This window comes from Sipha flava, unplaced genomic scaffold, assembly GCF_003268045.1.
Source record: "Sipha flava isolate LNK unplaced genomic scaffold, YSA_version1 20527_pilon_pilon, whole genome shotgun sequence".
NCBI lineage: Eukaryota > Metazoa > Arthropoda > Insecta > Hemiptera > Aphididae > Sipha > Sipha flava.
The window spans coordinates 190-26,003 of NW_020272805.1; the positions used below are offsets into that span (position 1 = coordinate 190).

The window sequence follows — 25,814 nt, forward strand, 5'->3', positions numbered from 1 at the left end:
ATGTAAACATACGAGCGAAAACGAACTTTGTTACATTACACCTATATACTCCAGTGTACACCCGCCTAAACAGATAATTTTATATATATAAATATAAAACTATGCAATATGAAGGTCTGCGGCTTAAACTTATGAGCACTGTTCTTATATAGGTACAATCATATGTGTCTTAATTATTCCCTAATGCACGATTTAATGCTAACAGTGTGCATGTTTATATGATGTTAACGTCATTGTACACATAATTTCTAACTCCGATTAATATTTAAAAAAATATTACATTTTTTTATTCAACAGGTCTCCGGTCTCTGGCCAAAACGTTTTATACATTCGTGATTCGAATACCGATGTATTACAAGTTAAAAACGTATACAATTCAAAGAGACGGTACGTCGTTATAGCGTATCACAAAAATACGTCAGAAAATTCTTACGTAGTTCTTATGTATTATTTTTATGTTCCACATATCGACTGACCCCTACAGTGACGTAGGTAAATATTAATTATTATCTGAGAAATAAGTTAACGTGTTAGGTCTAGGCCAAATGTAGTTAGTGTTCAATTATTTTTGGTATGAAAAAACATATCGTTTTAACAATAATACGTTTTATTATAATAATCATCGAATTAAATAATTTCTTTTATTTCGCTCTCAAAGTAATTGATAAAATCGTCGATAAGGGGCATTGCAGTCGACTATTAATTTATCTTGGTTTTCCATTTTTTTTCCTCAATGATTCAAGGTACTTATTTACGCACGTCACACGTGTGTATCTGTTACAGTTTAAATGAACTCATAATCATGCACGCATAGAGACGATCGTGCATTTTTGCTAAATTTCAACATGGTGCGTTTAAGTAAAAAGGTAAGCGATTTTGATATATATATATATATTTATTTTAAATTAATCGGTGTTGCAATGTAATAGTTTTTCGTTAAACAATTTGAACCGTAAGTTTTTACAAGGAGTATAATATGACATAATATTATTGTGTACGTATTAATCGGCACGAAATAAGTACGGTATATAATTACAGCGTAATCATTTTTGAGGATCCATATATATTCTACCTGTATTCATACATTACGCATATATCGAAAAAACAAAAGGAGTCGTAATGTCTACATAGAAATTTAGATTTTAAACGTCAGAATTAAATTTATAATCAATTGTAAACTGTACTATATCGATATACTTGTATATACGAACTATGGGTGACACATATGAGTATTTAGCGATGCCTTAAGGCATTTATGCATTTAGAATTTAGAAAAATTGTGCTATAATGTATGCATAAAACCCGTATTACATTGAAACCAATTTTTTAGAATGATTTATCCCTCATCTTTGAACTGAAAAACAAATAAAACATCTATTAGTATGACCACGTGTTTTTTTAAATTTTAATTATGTTACTATGATTTAATTTGGTGCACATTTTCAGCAGTGGAAAAAGTCTCATTGACGTCATACCGCTTGGCCTGCAAGTTGACTTGTATTATTTAATTGATGGATAGTTGATAAATTGCATTATTCCTCATGGGTTAACTCGTAGATTAAAATTTATAGCAAGAATTTACATTTAAAAAGAAAATTAAAGAAACCTAATTACACTATGAATAAGTTATCATCATTGATAAATCATTAATATCTTCTCAAACACTAATCGGTTATTATAGTCACGTAAAATTTGAATATAAAATTAAAGATGAATTAATTTTCATTACGTTCAAATGTATAAAAATAGCAGAACATTGATTTCTATTAGGACGAGCGTTCAATATTTACTGCACCGTATTCATAATTTTTATCGCAATCCTTTCATTTTATGTTTCATTCATTTTTTAACGTTAGTCGTGTTAAATGAATAAACATAATAATGAGTTAACTTGATGAACATAACATATGTTATTTTGATATAAATTTTCTAATTCATTTAATACGAAGTTTTTTTTCACTTAACATTTTGTTAGCAATCAGTTTTTCTACAAAAATACAAATTATGAACATAGATTGATAATTTAAAACATGATTAATACAATGTTTCACAACCATTAATTTTCAAATTACACATTAAAAAAGATCTAAATTTGGTACTGTATACATGTAATTTTTGAATTTTCTCAATAGTATAATCGTTACTTATTAAAAAAAAAAAAAAATTGTAAAAAAGTATTTCAGTGATTTGGAATTTTGTTAATTTAAAAAATATGATTATATTTGGTACACACGTTCATCATATTTTGATACGGTGATGTGAAATCCGCAAATTACATTTTTTACATTATATAACGGGTATTATTGTTGTTTCGTTTAGTACTTAGGTTGTTGCGGTATTGTGAAAATATTATAGTTTGATGGCGAAACACGATTTATGACATCATTTCAATTTACGTTCCCATTTGAATTCAACGCTTCGATAGAGGTTTATAAGTAAATTTTTCTAGAATTTGGCCATATTTATATTTGGCCGGAGATGAAATTAGAACTTTATTAATTAAATTCTATATAACAATTAAACAGTTAATTTTTTTTGTGTGCACTAAGTCTAATAATACTTGAACGGTTTAAAACGATTTGTTTTATAGTAGTAATAACATATATAAACGTTTTAATCATTTTACGTAACCGTGGTCTGCATATTACTGAGTTTAGATTTCAAATGTTTGCATAAATATTTACGCAACTATAAAATTATAAGTATATCTGTAAGTACATACCTATTATAATTCGTAAATCTGCAATGACGTGTGTCGCGTGAGGTCGGACGAATTTTCGTATTCAGATAAATAATGACGTTCTCATGTCAAATGTTTTTATCTGTTTGTGATTTCTAATTATACCGATTAATTAATATTGATTAAACACGAATCTCAAAAAAAAAAAAAAAAAGAAAAAAACTTATTAGACGCGTGTGTATGAGAAAAAATGCGTTTTGTCTTTAATAAAACCGTCGGCGAGTATTATTATTTTTTTTTTTATTAAAAATTAATTTAAATTAATTTACAATGATTTTCTATATCTTTTAAGCATGTCAGGGATAGAGATTACTTAATACTAATAATTGAAAACTTTTTTTGTAGTTTATGTTGTTATAGTATGGAATAATATATCATTTATATTTTGACATTAGATCGAAAACCACACATGGCTTTTTACGACACACATATCAGCGTTTGGATTTCTTTTTAGTCCTACTTTTACTTTTGAACACTACTATTAATAGCTCCGAGATTAATATTCTAACCTAGTTGCGCAGAGGTCAGCAAACTATACATTCACACGTGTTTACGAGTGTGTATATTCACGCTATTGATTATGATGCAAATGTACAACTGTACACTCGCTCTATAATCGTAGTCGTAATTGTTTTTTTTTTAAGTTAAAAAATCTATTACTTCGACGTATTTCGTTTTTGAAACAATCGATTTGATCGCTTTTATATTTCGCTGCATAGAAAAAATAATCACCCAAATGACAGGCTTCGAATTTGTTTTCGTTTTCATAACTACACACGATTTGAAATGTCATTTATCTCTCATTAGGTTCGTTTGAATTATACACGAGCTTAGTCTGCCACAGTTGAACAGCAGGGTTGTCCGAGATATCGTATCATTATGCCGTTGACCTCAACCCTCAGGCACGTATATGGGATCTCATTTTTTTTTTTTTTTTTTTTTGGGAGGGGGATTAATTTTATCAACCATAAGTTATTTTTATTGTATGTGCCGGTGAACTATTACGAATATATTAGTATATAGTATAAAAAAAAAAAAAAAACAACAATTTTTTTGTTGCTTATAATACATTTAATATCAATAATTACAGTTACTTTTTATAAAATAAAAGCGGTACGTCTCTTCTTCGTTTCATCTAAAGCGTTGAAATACGTTTTCAACGGAAATTTATACTTATCTATGAATGTTTAATAAAGCTAATCCACATAAGTGGTTTTGACTATTCAAACATTACCAATAATACTTATAATGCATCATAAGAATTACATAACATTTTGAGAATTGTACAAGTGCAAATACTTGTAATAGTGCTTAATGTGCTGAAAAATGTTAACAATAAATAAAAAATATAGTGGATTATATAATATTTATATAATCTTATTAAATACAAGTATGCTATTATATGGACTTCGGAGGGGGGATGAATGTTCCCATCGCTCAACCACTCTAATAAGTGCTCGTTAATCCCACAGGTTTTTCATGTTTATTTCGTGCACGAAAAAGTTCTCGGGACCGTAAATACATGTAGCAATGTATCACGGACTTATCACCGGATTTCATCGTCAGCTCGGACGTTGTCATCGACCATCGTACAGCGTTCGATCGAAATAATGAAATCGAAGACAAAATAATTAAAATAACAAATTTTAATACGGTCAACAAGGGAAGGGGGACCCTCCGTAATAATGCTTAAATTAACATAATTCACCCATGTGTTTATGAATACTGCATTGTTGTTCCCTTTATACCTCGTCCCAGATAAAACAGTGGCGTATTTGAGGGGGTGAGAGATAGGGGCAATCGCCCCCCCCCCTCAAGAATTTTTAGACTAAGACAATTTTTATATAAGTAATGGGTATTTTATTAAGAAACAAAAATTATGATTTATTTTATAGTATTACTACATTTGAAAACGTTTCAAATTTTACACTAATTTAAATAACGCAAAACGCTAAATTTTTCATAACGTTTTAATTGTCAATAACGGTAAACGGAAAATTTTTTAAATGTTTAAATTTCTATAACGTTAAACGCTTCAATTGAATAAAGTTTAAATTATTTATAGCGTTAAACGCTCAATTGCTTATAACGTTTATATGTCCCATAACGATAAATAATATATATTATTTTGATTGAAGACCCAGTCCATACTTAGTGAAAAATTAGATATAACACAAGCGAAACTTTCAAAACACAGATAGGTGTTAAAAAATAACTACATATTACTACACTAATCATTCTAAGTGGATCCGGCATAAGATTAAAAAAAAAAAAAAAAAAAACCACAAATATTAAGGATTCACCTGGTATAAATATTAACAAAAATTTTACTTGTACATTTTGAGCCTTAATTAAAGAAAAAATTTGAGTCCCCCCCCCCTAGAAGTAAGTCTTTATACGCCCCTGAGATAAGAACATTATTATGCATTTGTCTATTAGGTTGTTTGCTTTAATATTACCTAATTAATAATTATAAAAGTATAAATGATTTGTATCCCACGCGAGTGTTTCAAGATTATAAATTTTATTGTACATAACAATGATTAGATAATTTAAATAAAATCATAAATACGTTAGCTATTATATTAATTAGTGGTTATAGTGCATTATAATATTTATGTATAACAGTATAAGGTATACGCGTACCACATAATATTTTCGTCATGTTCAGCATTTTTCTGTACGGAGTAATTATATATTATTATGTTGAATAACTACGATGTTGGCAATTTGCAGTAATAACATTGCTGTAAAAAGGATGTTTTATTTTATTATTTTTATCATTTACGATAGAGATTTACGCTTTGCGGACTTTTACGAGCGTTTCAAACAATAATATTTAGTAGGTACCTAATATATACATGCTTATCAATCGAAACAGTTATCCGATATGTTGAAAAACAAAAAACGTGTAAAACATTTAAATTTATCGTCTCGAAAAATTGTTTCAAAATAATAATATTTTTAAAATGCGTATACTGGTCACTTTTCTTGACGTCACATTCTCACAAATTCCGTTTCATACAATTGGATGATTTTAATTTATGAATATTTCAATATTATTCAATCCATGATTAATTAGTCGTTATAGGAAGTTTTGAATAGTAAATAAATTAAATTTGAAACATCATTAAAAGCAACAAAAAACTCGTCGTACAAAAGGCACGCAGTACTGTTTGCGACTTATCGATAATGTTAAGACAATTTATAATAGTAACCTTCAATTTTATTCCCGTTCGACCGCTTATGGTTAAAGTATCCGAATCGGTAAACTGCGGCGGCGGTAATTACTGGAACCTTAAAATAATTATTAGTAGGTATAATTGTTAAAAGAATCGTCTGCAAAACGGTATAAATATATATATACATATATTTTTTTTTTATTATTATTAATTTATACCAATTATAAAATAGTTGGTGTTATAATTTATTTTATTCACTGGTAAAATTATTATTGTATATAGCCAACGGTTTATTGTACGAGTACAAAAAATTGCATACTTACGAATGATGAAAAAAATAATTTATGGATTGAACATTCAATGCGCACACAATAATTGCGTATAAATTATTTATACGCAATACATACTTTAGTGTGGTGCACTGCACTATTAATTATAATATTCAATGAAGTAATTTTCAGATTTTTAAATTATGTAGGTAATTATACCATAGTGAATACTCGTACTTATTTCAAGGCTGTCGTTTTTATTGTATCGGCGAAAGGTGTTTTATAATTGAATTTATTAATTTACCGATTTATTTGTAAAACTTTCAACATTATTATACAGTATACAAGCCAGTATACGAGCCAGTGTACAGATATATAGGTTATATTGTAAATGTCTAGTTATAATAATAATAAACATATTGGTGTAGTTCTGCAAAAATAATTTATCGTAGATGTTAATTTTTATCACCTTAGACATTTGACATTGTCCGATATGCTATCGAAATAAAATAGGAAATAGGTAGATATAATTAACCTGTAATTTCTAATGAATATGTCCTTTGCGAGAAATAAAAACTATGAATCGATACTTCTTTAGAATCAATTTTGCAACGTTTTGTTATATTTTTTTACTTTTCAATTAAAAAATTAACGAATGCAATGTATGTATACAAATACACAAGTGCATTTGAACTACGCGCATGACAAATATTATACAATATAAATAAATAACTTCACTGGAATATATCAATTCTGTAATTGTTTTCACAATGATGTAATTTTAATTTTTCTACGAATTCCAGTCTTTGATGGATTTATATATTTCGTGTGCCTATATTTATAATCCAGATGTGTTTCACAATATTTTTAGTATTTATGTAATTAAATGGACGCAATGTGGTTATATTGTCTAAAAACTAAGTAATTTATTTACATATTACTTAAATTACTTCCATACCTTACATCAAATTCTGTTTTTTTACTTCTTTGATTAGTCTAATTCAGTTTATTTCAAGTTGTATGTATCAATATTAACAATAGAACTTCAGATGTTAGATAATTAATTTATTTTACCTACCATTCAGTAATACTATGAAAAGTTTTATAAATAGATATTAGCATAATTTATTATAGTTTGTGCTAATATTTATGATTGGATTAAACAATGCACGGTGTTAAAGATAATTAAATTTAAATGAACATAAAAAAAAAAAAAAAGATTAAATATATTATTATGTCTAGTAGTTTTCAATATAAGCACTTGTTTATTTCAAGTATGAAAACGAGAACACTAATAAAACTAAAATAAATTTTTTAGTTTCAGTAATAGTTTAATTTTAACCTTAGTACTGAAATAACTTCCCGAATCCACCACGGCTATTATCATAAACGTAATACTTTGTTGTGACTGTAGTATAGGTTAGATAAAACATTTCTTAAGCTATTCATAACGAAAAATGATTATATATTTTAGTTAAAAAATGTCAACCATATATCATAATTTCATAGTACTGAAATGATAGAAGAAAATGTTATCTCTCATTTGATTTAATTGTAAACTATTAGATTACAATTATTGTCGCACGACCGCATTAGTTCAAGTATCAATAAAAATTATCGTCAGTGCACAAGAAAATATTTTTTTTATTGAAACTTTAATAAATGAATCAATTACATATTTGACTTGTGTGCATTGTATACAATTATAAAACGCAAATATAGAGCATTGCGAACATAATGAAAAAGATATTTGTGAATAATTCATATATTATAGACGTATGATTATAATTAGGGCTTATAGCTTAAAGCTCTAAAAAAATTTGTTATAAGCGCTATAATATGATCTAAAAAATATTTATGTGAGCGCTTAAATATGCACTAAAAATACTATAATATGCGAAAAAAATTAATATTATGTATAAAACAAATATTTTCCTTGTTAAAAAAAACTAGTCATAATCGCTCGCTTGTCGATCGCGTCGCTAGATAAATATATAACTTATATCATATAAAGAAGAATTAATTAATTAACATGAATTAGTTATAAATATAAATAATTAATACTACTAAACCTAATTAGGTACTTATTATTATAAAAAAAAAATGTTTTAAAGGTTACGGAATTGAAAAAGACTTAAAAAAGCAAAATAGCACTTATATTTCGAAATATGCAAAAATATGCAACGTAAAATTTCGTATTTAGCTTCTTAGTTATCTGAAACAAATTTATAGCTCAAATAAGCATCTCTAGAACCTCAAAAAAAAAATATTCAAACACTAGAAGTTATGAGCCCTGATTATAATATACTTATTACTATAAAAGTATGAGAATGTATTCCGTGTGTTCCTCGACAACCTCGATTATTAATCAGATGACCAATCCGATGGATTTCGATGTTCTTCATCTGATTACCAATCAGATGTCTACTAGATTAATTGAATACTTCTATATAATATTGCTAATTATTATCAGTCAACTAAATTAGATGGTGCCCTAGACGATGGACATATTTGATCAAAATCACGGTGTAGAGGAGGTGTTTTCTTCTTTCCCCACAGATTATATGAATTCATATAGTCTATGTTTATACCGGGATTATAATTATTATGATGTGTTATTTCCATTTAGCCGTAGCCGCAAAATTATTTTGATACAACATTCCATCCTTATATTATAAAAGAAACTTCTATTATTTATGATCCCACCATCGTTTAATCTCTTTTCTATGATTCCATCCCGCGTTTTGTTTTAAAGCGTTGTTCCATAACTTTAATCAGATGCACAATCTGGTTGTTAATCTGATGATAATCGAAGTTGTCTAGAACAAATACACGAACTGTAACGAAATATAACGAAGGTCACTCAGTCACCGCGAAAGCGTAGTCATCGCTGTAGTGGTATTTACTATGAATCTCGTCTATCGGAAAATTTGAAATTAGTACCTATGCATTGAACAGACTCGAGAGTGTACATGTGACATTTTATTCACCGACCTGGATAAAGATAAATTATAAATATCTTAACGCATGTACGGTGAGCACAGTATTATTGTTACCAGTCACTGTGTTATTTAGATATTTTGTAATACGATCACGCGGACAACCGTGACTTGTGACCAAGTGATGAGATAAAAATAAAAAAAATGTGAAAATTTTGCAAAATGTGACAATGCACGTTGTACATACTTGTGTGTACAGAATGCATTATATAATGTCTAAATTACGTGTTTTGAATAACATTCTATACGGCTGCATTGAACCGTATTGAGATTATAATTATATTTAGCCATTACGAAGCGCTGTCGGTTTCGGTCGACGCGCGCGTTCTACAATTCGGTAAAATTGAAATTTTTGTAGGAGAATATAATAGCTATAGTAATATGAAGAAATCACAATTGAAAGGGTGGATAACGAGTGTTAATACATCAGCTGGTCGGGTGAAAATGTTTAGATTTCGTGTTCAAAATGTATGCTAATTATAGTAATGTATTTAAATGAAAACAATTACGATTGTCGAACTATTATACAAAGAGAATCATGCCAAACTTGCATACTCGTTTAAAATATGAAATAGAAATTGTCCATTTTACTTTAAAAATACAATACTTCAAAATCTGATATTGATTATTGAACCAACAAATTAATACTCCAAATGTTATAATTCGAGTCGTCTATCGTATTTTGTGAAGAAATATAAATGTATTAAATTTAACAACCTATTAAAGTACCAACTATGACACTTAAAGTTTTTAGCGTGTACAACCAAACGCATCGATCGTCAATAATGTAATTTATATTATTTTATTTTAATATTCCAAACATTTAATTAGATACATTAACGGGTAATATACATATAAGGCGTATCCAATTTTTGAAGCATAAAAATGCTTCGAGTGTGCTCGGTCGAACTATATCCGTCGGATCTAAAAATCGATCGACAATCAACAATATTTGGTTTTTGTCTAGAAGCGAGAAGAAAAAAATTTTATTGCCATACCGCGATGAAAAGAAAACGTGACCAGGTTACCATGGACAATACGCGTGTGTGGTATTATTGACCAATAGTATTATCATAATTTATTTTGACGTTTTAAACCCAACTTATAGTTCATCAACGCTGATTTGTTTATTAAAAATATAAATACCAAGTCGCTATTATAAGAGTTTCTACAATTTAGAACTTTACAGTACACAGCACATTATAAACAGAATGAAGGTATGGAAAATATTTTCATCATCTAATATAATATCATGCTGTCTATTCACAGACTATTGCCTATTAATATTTATAAGTTATGATGATTGTTCTAACTAATTCTTAAAATGTTAATTATCTCTAATACTATTATATATATTCGGTATTTCTTCAAATTCAAAAAAAGTAAAGTAACTTCATGGTTAGTCAGTGTTTAAAGTGGCAAAAAAGTTTTTAATTTTATAGTAAATTTTAATTTCTAGATATTTTTTAGTTTAAAAAAAATAGCAAATAAATGCATTGGCTTATCATTGTTTCGTAGATTTATTTTTTATATATTCAAAGGCTTTTTAATCGTTCGTACGAAGTTCATATTCGTCCATTTGTAAATCTTGCAATAATCTTCAATCTCTCCAAGTTTGTTGCTTCTATTGTTTTCCACTTCAAATGCGTTTCACGTATACACTGTTTTACTGATCTTTATCTGCGTTGTAGTTATGGATAATTTAAATTACTTCTTAGCAGGACCTGATTTAGGCATTTTGAGGTCTTAGTTAGAATAAAAAATGTGGACCTTTGTCAATAGTAGTGTATCTATAGATATGTATATGTACCTCTCCACACATGAGTTGTATAAAACAAATCAATAATTAAAACTTACTTGTACATTTTCATAAATAAAATTACGATTTTATACTTTTATTTATCCCTATAGATTTCTTGCATTTCTTTGAAAAATTATATTTAGTTTATATTATTTATTTTATATAATGAAAGTTGAATAAAAAAAAAAAAAATTATAAAAACCCGATGGCCCTTTGATAATGGAGGTCATAGGCAGTGATTTATCTTTCCTAATTGTAAATATGACCTAGGATCATTGAACCTGTTTTTTAGCGATTTTCTTAGCTTCTTATTTCGTTATTGTGCAGCTTATATTACAATGATCTTGGTCCTGTTCCGTAGTAGCGTACTATCTATGTTTCGATTTTTTTTAATAAAGAATATGTGTACTGAAATACATATTGTTAACCCAAGAGGGGCTTTTCTCCTTCGATCCCTACCATTCCCACCGTTTCTCTACATGATGTATGCATAAATTAAAAATCTTAAAATCATAAGTGTTTCGTGATTTAATAAAAATAATTTTAATTCTTGTATTTTAAGCATTCATAAAGGCCAAATTGAAAATATTCATAGAACAAAAAAATTGTTAAGGTATCTAAACACTTCATCCCCCCTGCCACGTAATATACCTCTGGATTGTTACGACGATCACTGCAGTATCATAGCAACCTTACGTTACTTTGAGATTCGAGCGCATACAATTTTGTTGTTTATTATCGGCTGTGCATGAAAATGTGCGTGTTCGAATGACGCACGAGTTTAATAAATCTTCTCGAACATTTTCTGAAGCATTAATACGTGCGTTTGCGTACAGTTTCCATAATTATTATAAATCGATATTGTTTGCTGTAAACGGAAAGTACAATAAATTTGTTGAGAATGTACGCGGAAAAGATACACGTTACCCAAAACCGTTATTGTGCCGAACCCTGAAAGTATTAAAAAACATGACGTTTTTGTTATTGACATATTGATGACGCGTTAGGTTTTCTCACAGCGTAAACGAGTTTCTACGTTTCGCCTAACGGTCGGGGAAGTACTCGCAGAGTTCCCCTCCTCCCATCGGGTGTTGTCCGTCCGCGAGACACGAGAGATGTGTACCGAACATCGTCGTGTTCATGCCAGGGGCGTATTTAGACTTACTTCTAAGGGGGGGGGGGGCGACTGAAATTTTTTCAGGCTCAAAATTTACAAGTAAAAATTGTTGGCAATACTTAAATCGGGTGAATCCTTAATGTTTGTGGTTTTTTTTTTTTTTTAATCTAATCCATTTTGAATCGATTTTGCGTAGTTCTTTTTTAACACCTGTCTGTGTTTTGAAAGTTACGCTTGTTTGATTTTACACCAAGTATGGACCCGACAAAAAACCCAATTCAGTATTCACAGCCACGCGTTTTTTTTTTTTTTTTTTTTTTTATTTCGTTATAAAACGATCTACATTAAAAAAAAAAAAAAAAAAATTGAAATGCGTATCTCGCATATGATGGATTCCTTAAATACGGATTCGGGGGGGGGATCGCGCCTTCCCCCCCTAAAATACGCCGACGGTTCGTGAAAAAAAACATTCTGGCATTCGGTCCGCGGATTGATCGACGATTTTCTCTAGATCCGATGACCTTGGACGTCGGACATTTGAACTGCGTTCCCCGTACGCCCGCGCGCACGGTCACAACGTTCCGTGCTCGCACGTGCACAAGCACCCGCGGAAATACGCGCGCGCCCGCTGTGGTGCACACACGGTGTGTCCGCGTCGCCGCGGAACCCCCTCCCCAAACGTCCGCCGCCACCCCACCCCGATCACAACGTTTCGCGACGCCGCTACGAACGGCGTGCCCGACGAGGCGACCGACCAGTAACAGTATTCGCTTTGCCACGGTACGTCGTAGGGCGTTGCTGACGTGTTTTTCCCAAGTCCGTCTGAGCGCTTGCGCACGATACAACATCGAACGTTACGCACGTTTCCATCCACGACACCGTACCGTTGCGTAGCCGCCGTCGACGATCCAATTGTTTTCCGTTTACCGTCGTTCGCTAGCAGCCACCCCCCTCACGCCGCCGCTGGAGTTTGTCGGGAAGCCCCTACACTAGTTCCGCGCGACGCGAACACCACGTATTTGCCGCACCAGGTCGAAGGGAACGCGATGACCATGCATTTCGTCAACGACGTGACCAAGTTCATCTGCAGCAGTCTCAAGACCGAGACCAGCAGGCTAAGGGTACGTTCGTTTCAAGCGCGCGCGCTCGTCGTATTTGCGTATCGCCTACCCGCGCCCACGTCGTGTGTGCCGCTAACGACCCCCGGCGCGGTTCACACGGTCCTACCGCGCGCAATGGCGTGTTTTCGAAACGTGCGCGTCTGCGAGTGGGGCGGGGGCTTACATTTTTCAATTATATTTTTATATCAGTACTTGGGTTGCAGACGATGAGTTATTTACAGCCATGTTATTTTTCTTTGCGCCTTCGTATCAAATCATTCGCGACTTACTTTCGAACCTTTTCCTCTTCTTGGGAGTGGAGTGGGGGGATTCGAGACCTGGGAACCTTGAAACGTTTCACAAGGGAAGGATCTGTTTTACGAAAGAGGGTTGCTGTTAGATATAATAGTGTGTTGTACACCCTTAACCACGAAATGTTCACCACGCCGCCGTTGTAAATGCGTATCAGTGTCTACATTCGTAAGTGCGCTTAATGTAGTATTCACGCCAAGTGCGTAATACTGTTGTAATTGGAACCACAGAATCAGTTACTTTCGTGGACGAATGTCGTAGAATCGGTTTAAACTAAATACGGAAAACGTACATGGTGTATCTGTAGTACGAAAAATTGAACGTCTTTCGCCCGTTCATTTTTTTTATAAAACCACACCGTCCAAAACCAAATATAATAAATATAATGAAATAGAAACGACAGTTCGTCGGACTGCTCTTTTTGCGCAACGAAGCGAACGCGGTCGTTTTACCGTTCGTCGCGCATTTGGTTTTTTTAACAGGTGAACGTTATAACACGCATTTCCTGAGCAAGGTTGAGTGTAGGCCTAGTAGGCGACGGGAATCATTCCGAAGTGAATTTTAGATTGTTGTTAAACGAGTCGCAATTCTTCGATCCTCGCGTCTGCAATCCTTGGAAAAAAACAACAACAACTGCTACGATACATTCACACTCGCCTGCGTGTTATCTACATCCAAAACCGTTCGCAATCTGTTGGAGTGCGAGTTGGTTATTATGTACGTCTCAAGATCACCCGACCGATTGTTTAGTTACGTCGCGCGAAACGGTGTTTTATTGAAATATTGTATTGTTTACTCTTTGTGTGTAGGTACTTTGTTTATTCTCGCGCGTACATCCTTGGGATCGGTTTGTGCGCGATTAGTTATTACACGTCGACAACGTGTAAGTGTATCGTAACGTACACGAAATTCGATTGGTTTTAAAAGCAGTCGGTCCTTGACGTGCAACAAAAGTAAAAAAAAAAACATAAAATCTTATTTTCTATCCACCGAAAGCGTGTTCGGTGTTTAAAACGTTAACATCGAATGGAAACGCACGTATACAATGCGGATTATTATTAATCGTATCAAACGCGTTTCGATTCTCAATACAAGTTCATTCTGTACGTTTGTTGTTATTACGGTACATAATGGATTCGTAAATGTATTGTGATGCTTCGTAACTTGTTTACACACGTTGATAATATTATTTGTGTTTTAAATATTGTATGTGTTTGAACATCGTCCGAGCACATTTACGCATTTTTTTTTTTTTTTATCGCGTTGACAATTATTTTAACGCGTTCCACGTTGCACGTGGTATGCAGATTTATGCTCTCGTATTTTGTTTTACCCATTGCTTAATCGAAAGCAAATACAAATATACATATTATTAGTTTTTAATATACATTTTGGAAATGTTGCACGTTTAAGTCGGTTTCGTCGTTCAAGGTTGGAATAAAAGGAGGAAGTGTAAAATCATAACTATCAAGTTCGTACTGTTTATTGTTTTATACGAAATATACGGTAATTGCCTTCATTAGTTGAGCATTAAATGTACAAATCAAACTTTTAACAGACATTTATTGATCGTGTTATCGTATTATAATTATCGCGAACACAATTCATTTTGGCAATGCGGTTCATTCTGATCGTTGTTTCTATAACTATTATACCATACATTCCAAAGGAAACGGGTTTTATTTTTTCACGGCGACCGTTGATCGTCAGCGGTCGGTCGAGGCTCATCGGTTGACAAAACAATTATGAAATTTTTTGCTTGAGCGTTACTTTACTATTCAAAAACATTTTAACACTTGGCTATAGTTTTTCGTTACGAACAATTATAAAGAAGATCGAGTTCGATGTTGGATAGGTTAGGTTATCACTGCGTTATGGTTCATCTATTACATTATTATAGTTTTCGATATCGACCACAACACAGAATGACGTAACTAGATTAAACGTGATACGAGAAGTCAATTAGGTCATTATTCTTTGACCATTAATTTGATATAATTGTATTATTTATTGAACCGTATACTTACGAGGTTTTACTAATTTTGAGTGATTTGTCTATGTACGGCGATGAATAATAATTGCCAAGTAAGAATTATCGTCTAAGCATAATATCGATAATCAAGGGCGTACATTCAGTTTTCTTATAGGAGTGATTAAATTATATACACAGTTTATCGTGTTTTTTTGTACCTTTTCGGACGAAAAATTAATTTTTTTGTAATTCCATCATAGTTGACAAATACTAAATTTTATGTACGTGTTAAAATATTCATGATATTCATTCTAACTATTTTAAAACTGGATTTTTTTAATCCTTGAGGGTGTTTATCACGGACCCCTCCTCCTATTTGTACGCCGATTTCGGTGATTTATGTATTGCAATATTTTTATTTTCATTAACACCATCACTATTTTTATTAAATGCGAGTAGTCGTGGGCATGGTTTAAAATAAAACGTTATTCGCTTGTAACAGTTTATATTGCTTCAAAAGTACCTACTCAATATTTTCTTTGACACGTGAACAATTATCTTTGTAAACAAGTGTTAAGTAATAATTATCGTTTCAACTTTTATTATATTATCATAGAATCTTAGAAATTACTAACAATTTGGTCATTAGAAATTCAACAGAATTAATAATGATTTCAATGAATGAATAAGAATTTCGAGTTATCAGATCTGTTGAACGTGTCGAATAATTCAAGGGCATTTTTTTTTTGTTTCGACTTCTTGACTTATTCAATAGGTATTATTTGTATTTAGTATTACAAAATTTACAATCGTATATTTTAAATACATGTAATTATATTTCAAATATTTCTCCTAACGTGTTGAGGTAGTACGTAATTTCTTTTTGTGTTTTTTCGTGTTGGTCGAAAATTTATAACTAATCAAAAGTTATCATAAAAGGGAAGGTTTCACTATAAGTAAACACAGTTATTGTTTAATCGTTTTGGGATATTGACAGATTTTTGAATAATATATATTTTATTATTACAAAAATGTTATATATTGTTGTTCTTTGGAAATAACTATATAATATATATTATCTAGAATTTAATATTTTATTTAAACATGCAAACTTTAATGGTATTTTATCACTATTCAAAACTACTCGTGTAATATTTATGGAATGTATGATACATGCATTTAAGAGGAAGTCACCACCGCAAGTGTTGTCTTCGCGTTACAAACGTACAAAATATCAAATCCGCGTTCAATAAAACCGATTTTATGTTTTAATATTAGAGTAAACTGATTTATCATCAAGCATTGTGCCTTCTCGTATGTCTTTGCGATATTTTAATTTTTAAGCAAGTTATAATTATCTAAAATTACAATTTAGAAAAATTCATTCCTTGTCTACACATTTAAATATCGTTAAAAACTTAGGAGAAGACACAATGTCCTTGACAATTCGATACTGTTCGATAATTCGTTAGTCCATTTAAATATTAAAGTTGAAAACACCAAATCAGATCTAATGACCGCATATTTGTCATGTACGTTTGTGAGACGGAGACTACGTATACGGGTGTATTTATTTCAACACGTTCGAAAATAAATTATTTATACAGCATAGTATTTTTTAATTCCCCGATAATTTAAAAGTAAACGATGTTATTTAAATAACGATTTTATGCATTTTGTCGATAAAAACAAATCACTTAGCCTTCTAATGGATTTTTTTTTTTTTTTTTTTTTTACGTTATTCTGACCCTTATCGGTTCCATGACTTTACTCCGAAAGCACAACAATCTGCAGTGTAATAATAGCCGTAAGAATTATGTTTTGTTCCTATCGCATTCGAGCACAACGGCAACTTGCAATTTAATGTACACGTGCGTTGTTCACAATTATTAACACGTCATCATGTGTCAACGACTTGTTGTTAAATCAGTCTTATTGGTACGTTAAACGTGCATGCCTCGTTAACTGCGGTTGTACGGAATTTAAATATGTTTTGTGCCTAGTAAAACGCGGCTTCCGTAACAATGTACTAATTTATCGTTGAAACGCTGCAATCAGCCGTACCCACGACGCTGTGTGTACACTTGTGATTTCTGCACACCGCGCACTGTACGAAATACGAATAAAATATTCCGCGGTTCGTTTTCAGAACTATACGACGCAGAGCGCGTTCAAGTATCCGACAAAAGTTCGGATCGTCGAAGTAGGGCCACGGGACGGACTTCAGAACGAACCGAAAACCATACCGACGGACGTTAAAGTGGAGTTCATCAACAGACTGTCCGCGACAGGACTTCGAAACGTTGAAGTTACAAGGTGAACCATTTTAACGCGCAGTGCACGGTTTTGGACATTTTTTTTTTTTTTCTTCACGACGTCCGTTTGAATTTATTGCAGTTTCGTTTCGCCGAAATGGGTTCCGCAAATGGCCGATCATTCGGACGTGTACAGCAAGATAAACAAGGTTTCCGGTGTGTCTTATCCGGTGCTAGTGCCGAACATGAAAGGTCTCCTCACAGCGGTACGTATATTTTTTGTTATTAAATGCACGAAACAACGTGCGCGATTCGACGGCCGTCGATTCCGTGCAATATATGTACACGAGAGTCTTAACCCGTCGACCCGTCGTTACGCAGATGCAACACGACGTCAAAGAAATAGCCGTGTTCGGTTCCGCCTCCGAAGGGTTCAGTCAAAAGAACATTGGCTGCAGCGTGGCCGAGAGCTTGGAAAGGTTCGAAGACGTAGTGGCCACCGCGTTAGATCACGGCATCAAAGTACGCGGATACATTTCCTGTGTCTGCGGATGTCCGTACGACGGAGCCGTATCACCCAAAGATGTCGCCAAGGTGATTTTTTGTCGTATTATTGTGTTATCCATTACTCTAGCTGTCCAGCGTACGGTTAACAATGGTTAGGTTAAGATTAACGTTTTCACAATGTCCGATCAAAAAGCAAACGGGTTCTTCTTATGGTGCTTACAAACCAACAAGTCTATAATTTTATTTTTTATAAACAATTCAGTATTTATACGATAACTAAATGTTTCCGTAAGATGTACACTATGTGTAATTCGAAAATATTAGCACTATGAAAAGTAAAAATAATATCACGTTCTATTATACCGTATAATTTATTATAATCAATTATAATTGACGTATAATTTATACATAAAAACACAGTACGAGCCGAAAAAATATCAAGCCAGCAAAAATTACATGTGATAGACAACCGAACACTTCTAAAACCCTTATTTATGAATATGCGTTTAGGCGTACCTAATGAACGTTTGGTTGCCTATCGTACAGGTTTTGTTGACTTTACCATATTGCAGTGCAAAGGTGGGCAGGTTAATGAAAATAATTAACTATAGTATGTATAGTGCCACGCGCAAGATCATAGTTACTGAAATAACATGTTACAAACTACTTAACAGTTGCTTAGTCCACCACGAACATTTTCAAATTTCTGATCTATCATCCAGACACTATTTCAGAAAACCCAATGAAGATACGTAATAGGTATCACTTAACGATTAAGTATATACGACTACCTATTACGTATTATTTAGTCTTAACATAATCAACTAATTTTATATTTGATCACAGTACTGTTACTGTGAGGCCTCTCAACCTGTCGTATCTGTCTTATTTACATATTTTTTTTTTTTTCATTATACACATCAATAGTTCTTATATTATATTTTTATATACACTATAATATAGAAAATTAAAAATATATATATTTTTTTATAATAAGTTAGTATGAGTAGATATCATTTTCAAATAAATAACCCTTTTAAAATTTTAGGCTTGTAATTTATTTTGCCTATATAAACCTTTTAAGACACCGTTATAGTTTATATTATTAGTCGTAAATTATTATTCATTTTTTTAAATGAAATTCTATATAAGTTTAATAAATTTACGAAAATTATATTAAAAAATGTTTAGATGTCTCTTGCGTTGTACAACATGGGCTGTTATGAGATTTCTCTCGGAGATACAATTGGTATTGGCACACCGGGTTCCATAAGAGCAATGTTACAAGATGTTATGGAAATGATACCAGCTGAAAACTTGGCTCTCCATTGTCACGATACTTACGGCCAAGCATTGTCCAATATACTTACTGCTATGGAGGTGTGTAAACAATAGCCGTTGCGTACATATACCAAACCAATAACATTCTCTATACTCTTTTTTTATTGTTTGTTCTTTGTACCAACTGTAGAAGAGTTTTGTTTTTAGAATTTTAACTGCATTGTATTTATTATAAATATTTTACTTTTGTTTTAGATGGGAATTTCAGTATTCGACTCATCGGTCGCCGGTCTTGGGGGCTGTCCATACGCCAGAGGAGCTTCTGGTAACGTTGCCACAGAAGATCTGGTGTACATGTTACAGGGAATGGGTATTGAAACTGACGTAGATATGGAAAAGTTATTGGGTGCTGGCAGGTATATCTGCAACGAGTTGGGCAAAAGTACTGAATCAAAAGTGGCCAGAGCGTTATCGGGAAAAGAAAAACCCATGCAATTCTTGCAGTCATACAGGAACCAAAGTGCAGCACTAAAGAACTAACTATCTACGTGTACTACCTATATTCCATTCCACTGATAAGCATTCGAATACTTTTGTTTTATATAAGTCTGTGCATTTTAAATTATTTATATAAGACTGAATTTATAATTTTTGTCACTAATATGACCTAGGTAAAGTTTAACTTTTATATTTTTAACTTTAGTGCATAGTTACATAATATTATTACTATTACTGTCATTTTGAAATATAGTGACAAATACTCATCTAAACTGATTAGTTATAACTTATACGTAAAAATGTATTGGTTTTTTTTTTCCATCCATATAAGTACATTTTTGGAGTGATATTAATAAGAAGGAATTAATATTTTATATTTTTTTTATAAAATTATATATTTAATTTATTATAAAAAAAATGTTAATATTTCTCATTCAATACTTGTTATTATACGATGGAATTTTTATATTTAAAATATTTATTACAAAAATCAAGGTATAAAATTAAAGGATACTAGCTTACATAATATTTATTTTTATTAGTCATCAAATAATTGTTATGTTTATTAAAAATGCATCAATAAGTACAAATACATGTAATTATTGTTAATGTTTTTCATACCTATCCTTATAATAGTATAATAACATATGAACAGTTTAGCTGTATGGGATGTTGTGTTTATTAAATAACTACTCAGGACCACATTTATACCAGAACAAAATTGTATGGCATAAAGTTATTTTTCTTATTCAAAATTATATCTATACTGTAAGAACCAAAGCTCTCATAAATTATATAAGTTTTACAGATGAAAATACTTCCCTAATTACAGTGTCGTCATTAGCGGGCGGACAACTTAGGTAGTTGCCTAGGGCCTCGCACTTAGAATAAATTCGGGGGCCCACAATTTGTCAATTTAGAATTGTTAAATATATTTAGGTGTACGAAAATTATACTATTTTAGTCTAGGGCCTCGTAAAAGCTTGGGAGGCATCAATGGCATGGTTAAAAATTTCATCAGGGGGCAACCAGTAATGAAAACATATTTAGTGTTAGTTATAAATTTTAAATTTTTATTTATAATTAATAATTAATAATTTATTAAAAAAAATGTATTTATATTTTATTTTATATTATATTTTTTTTAAATTTTTATAAATGTCAAATTTTTTATCTTATTTTATGATCTTTATAACTCCCAAGGTAAAAACAAAAAAAAAAAAAAAAATTGAAAAATTTATGTCAATAGATAGGAAATTATAATTTGAATACTTAGAATATAATTTTAAAAAAAATATATTAAAAATAAAAATTTGAAATGTTATAAGTAGTTTAAATATTGGGTCACATATATGAATCAATTTAAAATATTGTTAAAAATTAGTGTATTTGTTAGCTATGTACAGGGAGAGAAGTAGCCCCTATCCCTCTTGGCTATAACCTTTGACAGCACTGCCTAAATAAAAACTTATGTAATTGCATTTTTCATATGCATTATACAGAAACACAAAGATAGCCTGTCAAGCTCCTACTGGGCACATTACTGGTAAAAACAATATGGGGTGAAAATTCTTAACACAGAATTTTCTTATTGACAAACGATTGTTAAGTAAATTAAAATTTGATGTACGAGTCAAGTTGAGATATATTAGTGATTCATTTTGATCGTTTTAACATTTAAACAATGTTATATAGTAAATCTCGTGTAGGAAGAACAATTTAAGTAATGTATGTTCAAACCGTCTCTACAGAAATATATATGAACATATAGTAAAATAATTTGAGAATAATTACAAGAATCACATTTAAATAATCATTTATCATGTAAGTTGTAATTATTATTTTAAAGACTCCAATCTTTATGACTTGATTTTAGGTATAATCTGTTCAACTACAAATAATTATGATTGAGATAATGTTTCAAACAAAAAAAAAAAAAAAGTATAGGTAAAAATCATTATTTTGACAGATATATTTCTTACATAATATAATAATATTTAACGTATGATTCTAAATTGATTTCATTATACTTGCATGTATCAAGACGAAAAAAAAAGTTAATGTATTAGTAAATACGGCCATTATAGATTTTATTTAAAAAACGACAGACCGGGATAGGAAAAAAAAACATGAATAAAGTTCATCGTAAGCTCTGGATGACAAATAATTTAAAATGGTTGCGATTTCGTGGTTAGAAGTAACGCTAACTTTAGCGTATGTATAGTGCGCGATCATCTTAAGCTTTCGAAGCTATATTGCGGAGTTAGAGGGTTGGAGTTATGACTGTAGAAAATATAAATTATTATGGATTTTTTTTTTTTTTTGTCACGCACTTATTTCCACAGCAATAGTACATGTGTTAAGAGGTAGTGTTTGGAATTGAGATTTAGAATTTTAATTGGAATTGGATTAGTCACCCGCCAGTGATACACTCGATAGTGGAATAAGTTTATGACCGGTCGTTACTAATAATATCATTAATATGATGGCATACCGGGAATTACAGTCAACGTCAACACTAAAACATGTGCGCGGACACGCGTTCAGATGTTTAAGACAAACCGGAAAGGGAATTGAAATCTGTAATATTATTTTACAATAAGTAAATTTGGTAACACTAAGATATAAATAACACGAAATTATGTGGGTAGGGAGAGGTCCACCGGTGTGGGGATATCTCTCAGACTTATGGGGAGGGAGAATTTAATTTGGTTAATTAACACAAGTCACAGGATTCGAGAGATCTCGACACCAGTGGCAATTAAATCGACGTGGCGGATTATCTGATATTGATTCACTGGCCAAGTTAGTTATTAGTGGAATTGTGTGATTAATTTATTGTATTAGAAATTTTTGTAGTAGTTTTTAACTGTCAAGGAACCCGACTCAATTTTAAGGTCTTTGTGTAGTGATAGATTAGAGACATACCCCATGGTCCAGATGTTATTTAACGAAGAGGGATTGTTGATCGAAAGGCCTTAATAGTACGCATTTGGAAAGGCTTGGTACATCCCTATATTTGAATGCCGTAGGCCCAGATGAGTTATAGCATTGATTTATTTCTTAATAATTTATTGTTGATTGAGATCTCAAGAGAAGTTTTACCGAAAACTATAAGCGATCGCTGCTCGTGTATTACACGAAACTATGATAATAAAGACAAATGACTAAAACGATGCATTGTACTATGTTTTAGAATAATTTTGTTTATTTTACCGCGATGTTTGTGCCTTATAATGGACCGAGTTAGTGTCGGCTTAGTGCGACCAATAGTTTACACAAAATCACAATTTCGTGTGCACATTAAGTTTGGGCTATAATGCTTTTGATAATATTGTTAATGTCGAGTTTACCATTGTGAACCATAACTGCGATTGTTTAGCTGAAAAAATAAAATGTATATTTCTTACCTACATCTCATTATAGAGCCGTAAATTCAACGACGAACGTTTTTATTTTCCTAAAACGCATACGACGGATAGATAAAAAAGTAATAGTACAACGTAACAAATAATTCGATGCCGAGAAAAGATTTTCGTTCTTTATTAATTTAAAACAAGTTGGCCTTCTCCGGCGTATAACGAATAATGGAAATTCTAAAAATAACGCGAAAGTTTTAGCTGTACGGCTATTTGTGTCTTTTTCTCATTTCATTTTAACTATAATATGTGTTTTTTTTATTTTTCTAGTTGTTTTGCAACTAATGTGTGTTATAATCGCCTCGCTAATTGTACACTTTTAACACTTTTAACGCACAGTCATATACAAATATAAAATGTACATGCTATTCACTCATATGAATGTATACGTACACTTTTACACATTTTATATTTAAGCTATAAATAAAATAAGAACTGTGTATAAATGAATGAAATAAAACTTGTTGTTTATCATTTCACACGGCGACTCGGGATTCGTATCATTTGTTTATTCATTTTGGGCGATCTTGGACGGATCTAAATTAGATACAAATGCATTCCATACCCACACGAACCTCGAAAATATAATCGTGTTATACACATCTCCGTTTTTTTTTCTTATTTCGCTTACATGATCACTTTATACAATATGCATTTAGGATACTCGTTAGCGATAATCCTGATTGAATTTCACAAGACACATTTTTACTTTCTCATTTAATCGACGTGAATTTTACAATTACCTCATTAGACCCTTTACTGTTTTTAATATATATTAATTATATACTTGCCTCACTACTAAAAGGAAAATTTCTCATGTACGCTGATGATATGACACTAGTCAATTACGAAAAAAATTGAAATAAACTGTCGAAATTGATTTACGATAAATCTATGATGGAATGGAAAATATCTGTTATCATTAATAAATCGGCTTACACGCCAATAATAATAATTCGTTAACAGCTTCCTATTGAATATAACTTCATAATACATAAATGTGAAATTGGTATGACAAATTGCAGTTGATAATCAATTCAAATAGTATTATTTTTCAAGTATTTAGGAGTGACAATAAATTTTAATCTGAAATAGTCAAAACATATATAGAATATTGAAAATAAAATGCATAGCTTAATTTTATTATTCCACATAATTAGATTTCTCAATAAATCAACTATAAGACAAATATACACGGCACTGTGTAATTCTATTACATTTTATAGCATAACATGTTAGGGAGGCTCAAATACAATAGACATTATTTCATTGTATATTACCCAAAAAATTATAATAAAAGTAGTGTGCCTGCTCCCTACCATTTGAATAGTCATCTGAGAAGTTATTTAACCATAAAAATATATTATCTGTTTATAAATTATAGATTAGCTTAACTTAAATAAAATCCAAACAAAACCATACGTTTAACGGTAAAAAAATGATAGGCAAAAGAACAGGAAAGTACTTTAAACCGACATAATATGTATATTATACCATTATTAACAAATTCAAGAAATTTCAACAACTACACGGGGAAAACAACATTAAATAATTTAAATAATGAAGTAAAGAGTCGAATAAAAAGTTGATGTGAAAGTCAATCTAATATTATCTAACATTAAAATCAAATGAAAAAAGCGATCGATAAAATAGTTACTGAACTGGATGGAAATATTTGTATTAATAAAATGAAAAAAGTTAGTATGTTTAAACAGAATATCCTATCATTATGTAACGCTAATGATAATTTTTATTATTGTATTAGGTTTAAGTCATATTTTAATTGAATAAATGTTTTATTATAAAACAATTTATATATCCATAAACTCCGTGTATCAGATTCGAGCTACAGTACAATCGGTACAGTGCACGTATCAGCTATTATTAATGTAATTTATGTATTTTGGTTTTTAAAAGTTTTTCCTTATTCAATACGTTGCATTATAGAGAACAGTAAGGATAATTGATGGAAAAAAAAACAAATAAATATAAATAATTATAAAGATAAAACGACGGGTTAGGCAGAGCGTAGATGCCACTAGTGGAGGTACTACGGCAATTTGTGTATTCAATTGCAATCGATTTGGCTGAAATGAATAAATAATAAAAATAAAAAAATTATCAGCTACTAGAGTGTACACCCGTGTGTACATGACCGTGTTGCATCGTTATGTTTGGCGGAAGTTATTTACAATTTAAACGGCATAGTATACTTGTACGGATGGTCTAATGGTATCGTTTTTAAAACGCGCGGAACAACTTTTTATGTAAAACAAATAAAACGCTTGTTCTCCGCTCCTACCCTGGGGTATGTCGAATTCGTTTGAAAAACCTATTTTTCCATCTCATTAAATCGTCATGG

At 31.2% G+C, this 25,814-nt stretch overlaps 1 protein-coding gene across 2 annotated transcripts; it reads left to right on the plus strand.

Moving 5' to 3' along the window:
* Positions 1 to 760: 760 nt before the first annotated feature.
* Positions 761 to 20,305, plus strand: LOC112682495 (hydroxymethylglutaryl-CoA lyase, mitochondrial). 2 transcript variants are annotated; one of them, XM_025553110.1, is made up of 6 exons: positions 761 to 866; positions 17,642 to 17,808; positions 17,890 to 18,013; positions 18,129 to 18,341; positions 19,446 to 19,634; positions 19,791 to 20,305. In XM_025553110.1, the coding sequence occupies exons 1-6, from the start codon at positions 846 to 848 to the stop codon at positions 20,073 to 20,075; spliced, it is 999 nt and encodes a 332-aa protein (XP_025408895.1). In that variant the 5' UTR covers positions 761 to 845; the 3' UTR covers positions 20,076 to 20,305. The 2 variants fall into 2 exon arrangements, with proteins under 2 accessions (XP_025408895.1, XP_025408894.1); XM_025553109.1 differs by lacking the exon at positions 761 to 866 and adding an exon at positions 12,855 to 13,229.
* Positions 20,306 to 25,814: the final 5,509 nt, after the last annotated feature.

Bases quoted from the DNA above. Each gene is read 5' to 3' on its own strand.
- LOC112682495 (XM_025553109.1), top strand. From the start codon at position 13,155: ATGACCATGCATTTCGTCAACGACGTGACCAAGTTCATCTGCAGCAGT. The intron at 18,014-18,128 runs GTACGTATATTT...GTCGTTACGCAG, and splicing joins TGAAAGGTCTCCTCACAGCG to ATGCAACACGACGTCAAAGA. The intron at 19,635-19,790 runs GTGTGTAAACAA...CTTTTGTTTTAG, and splicing joins ATATACTTACTGCTATGGAG to ATGGGAATTTCAGTATTCGA.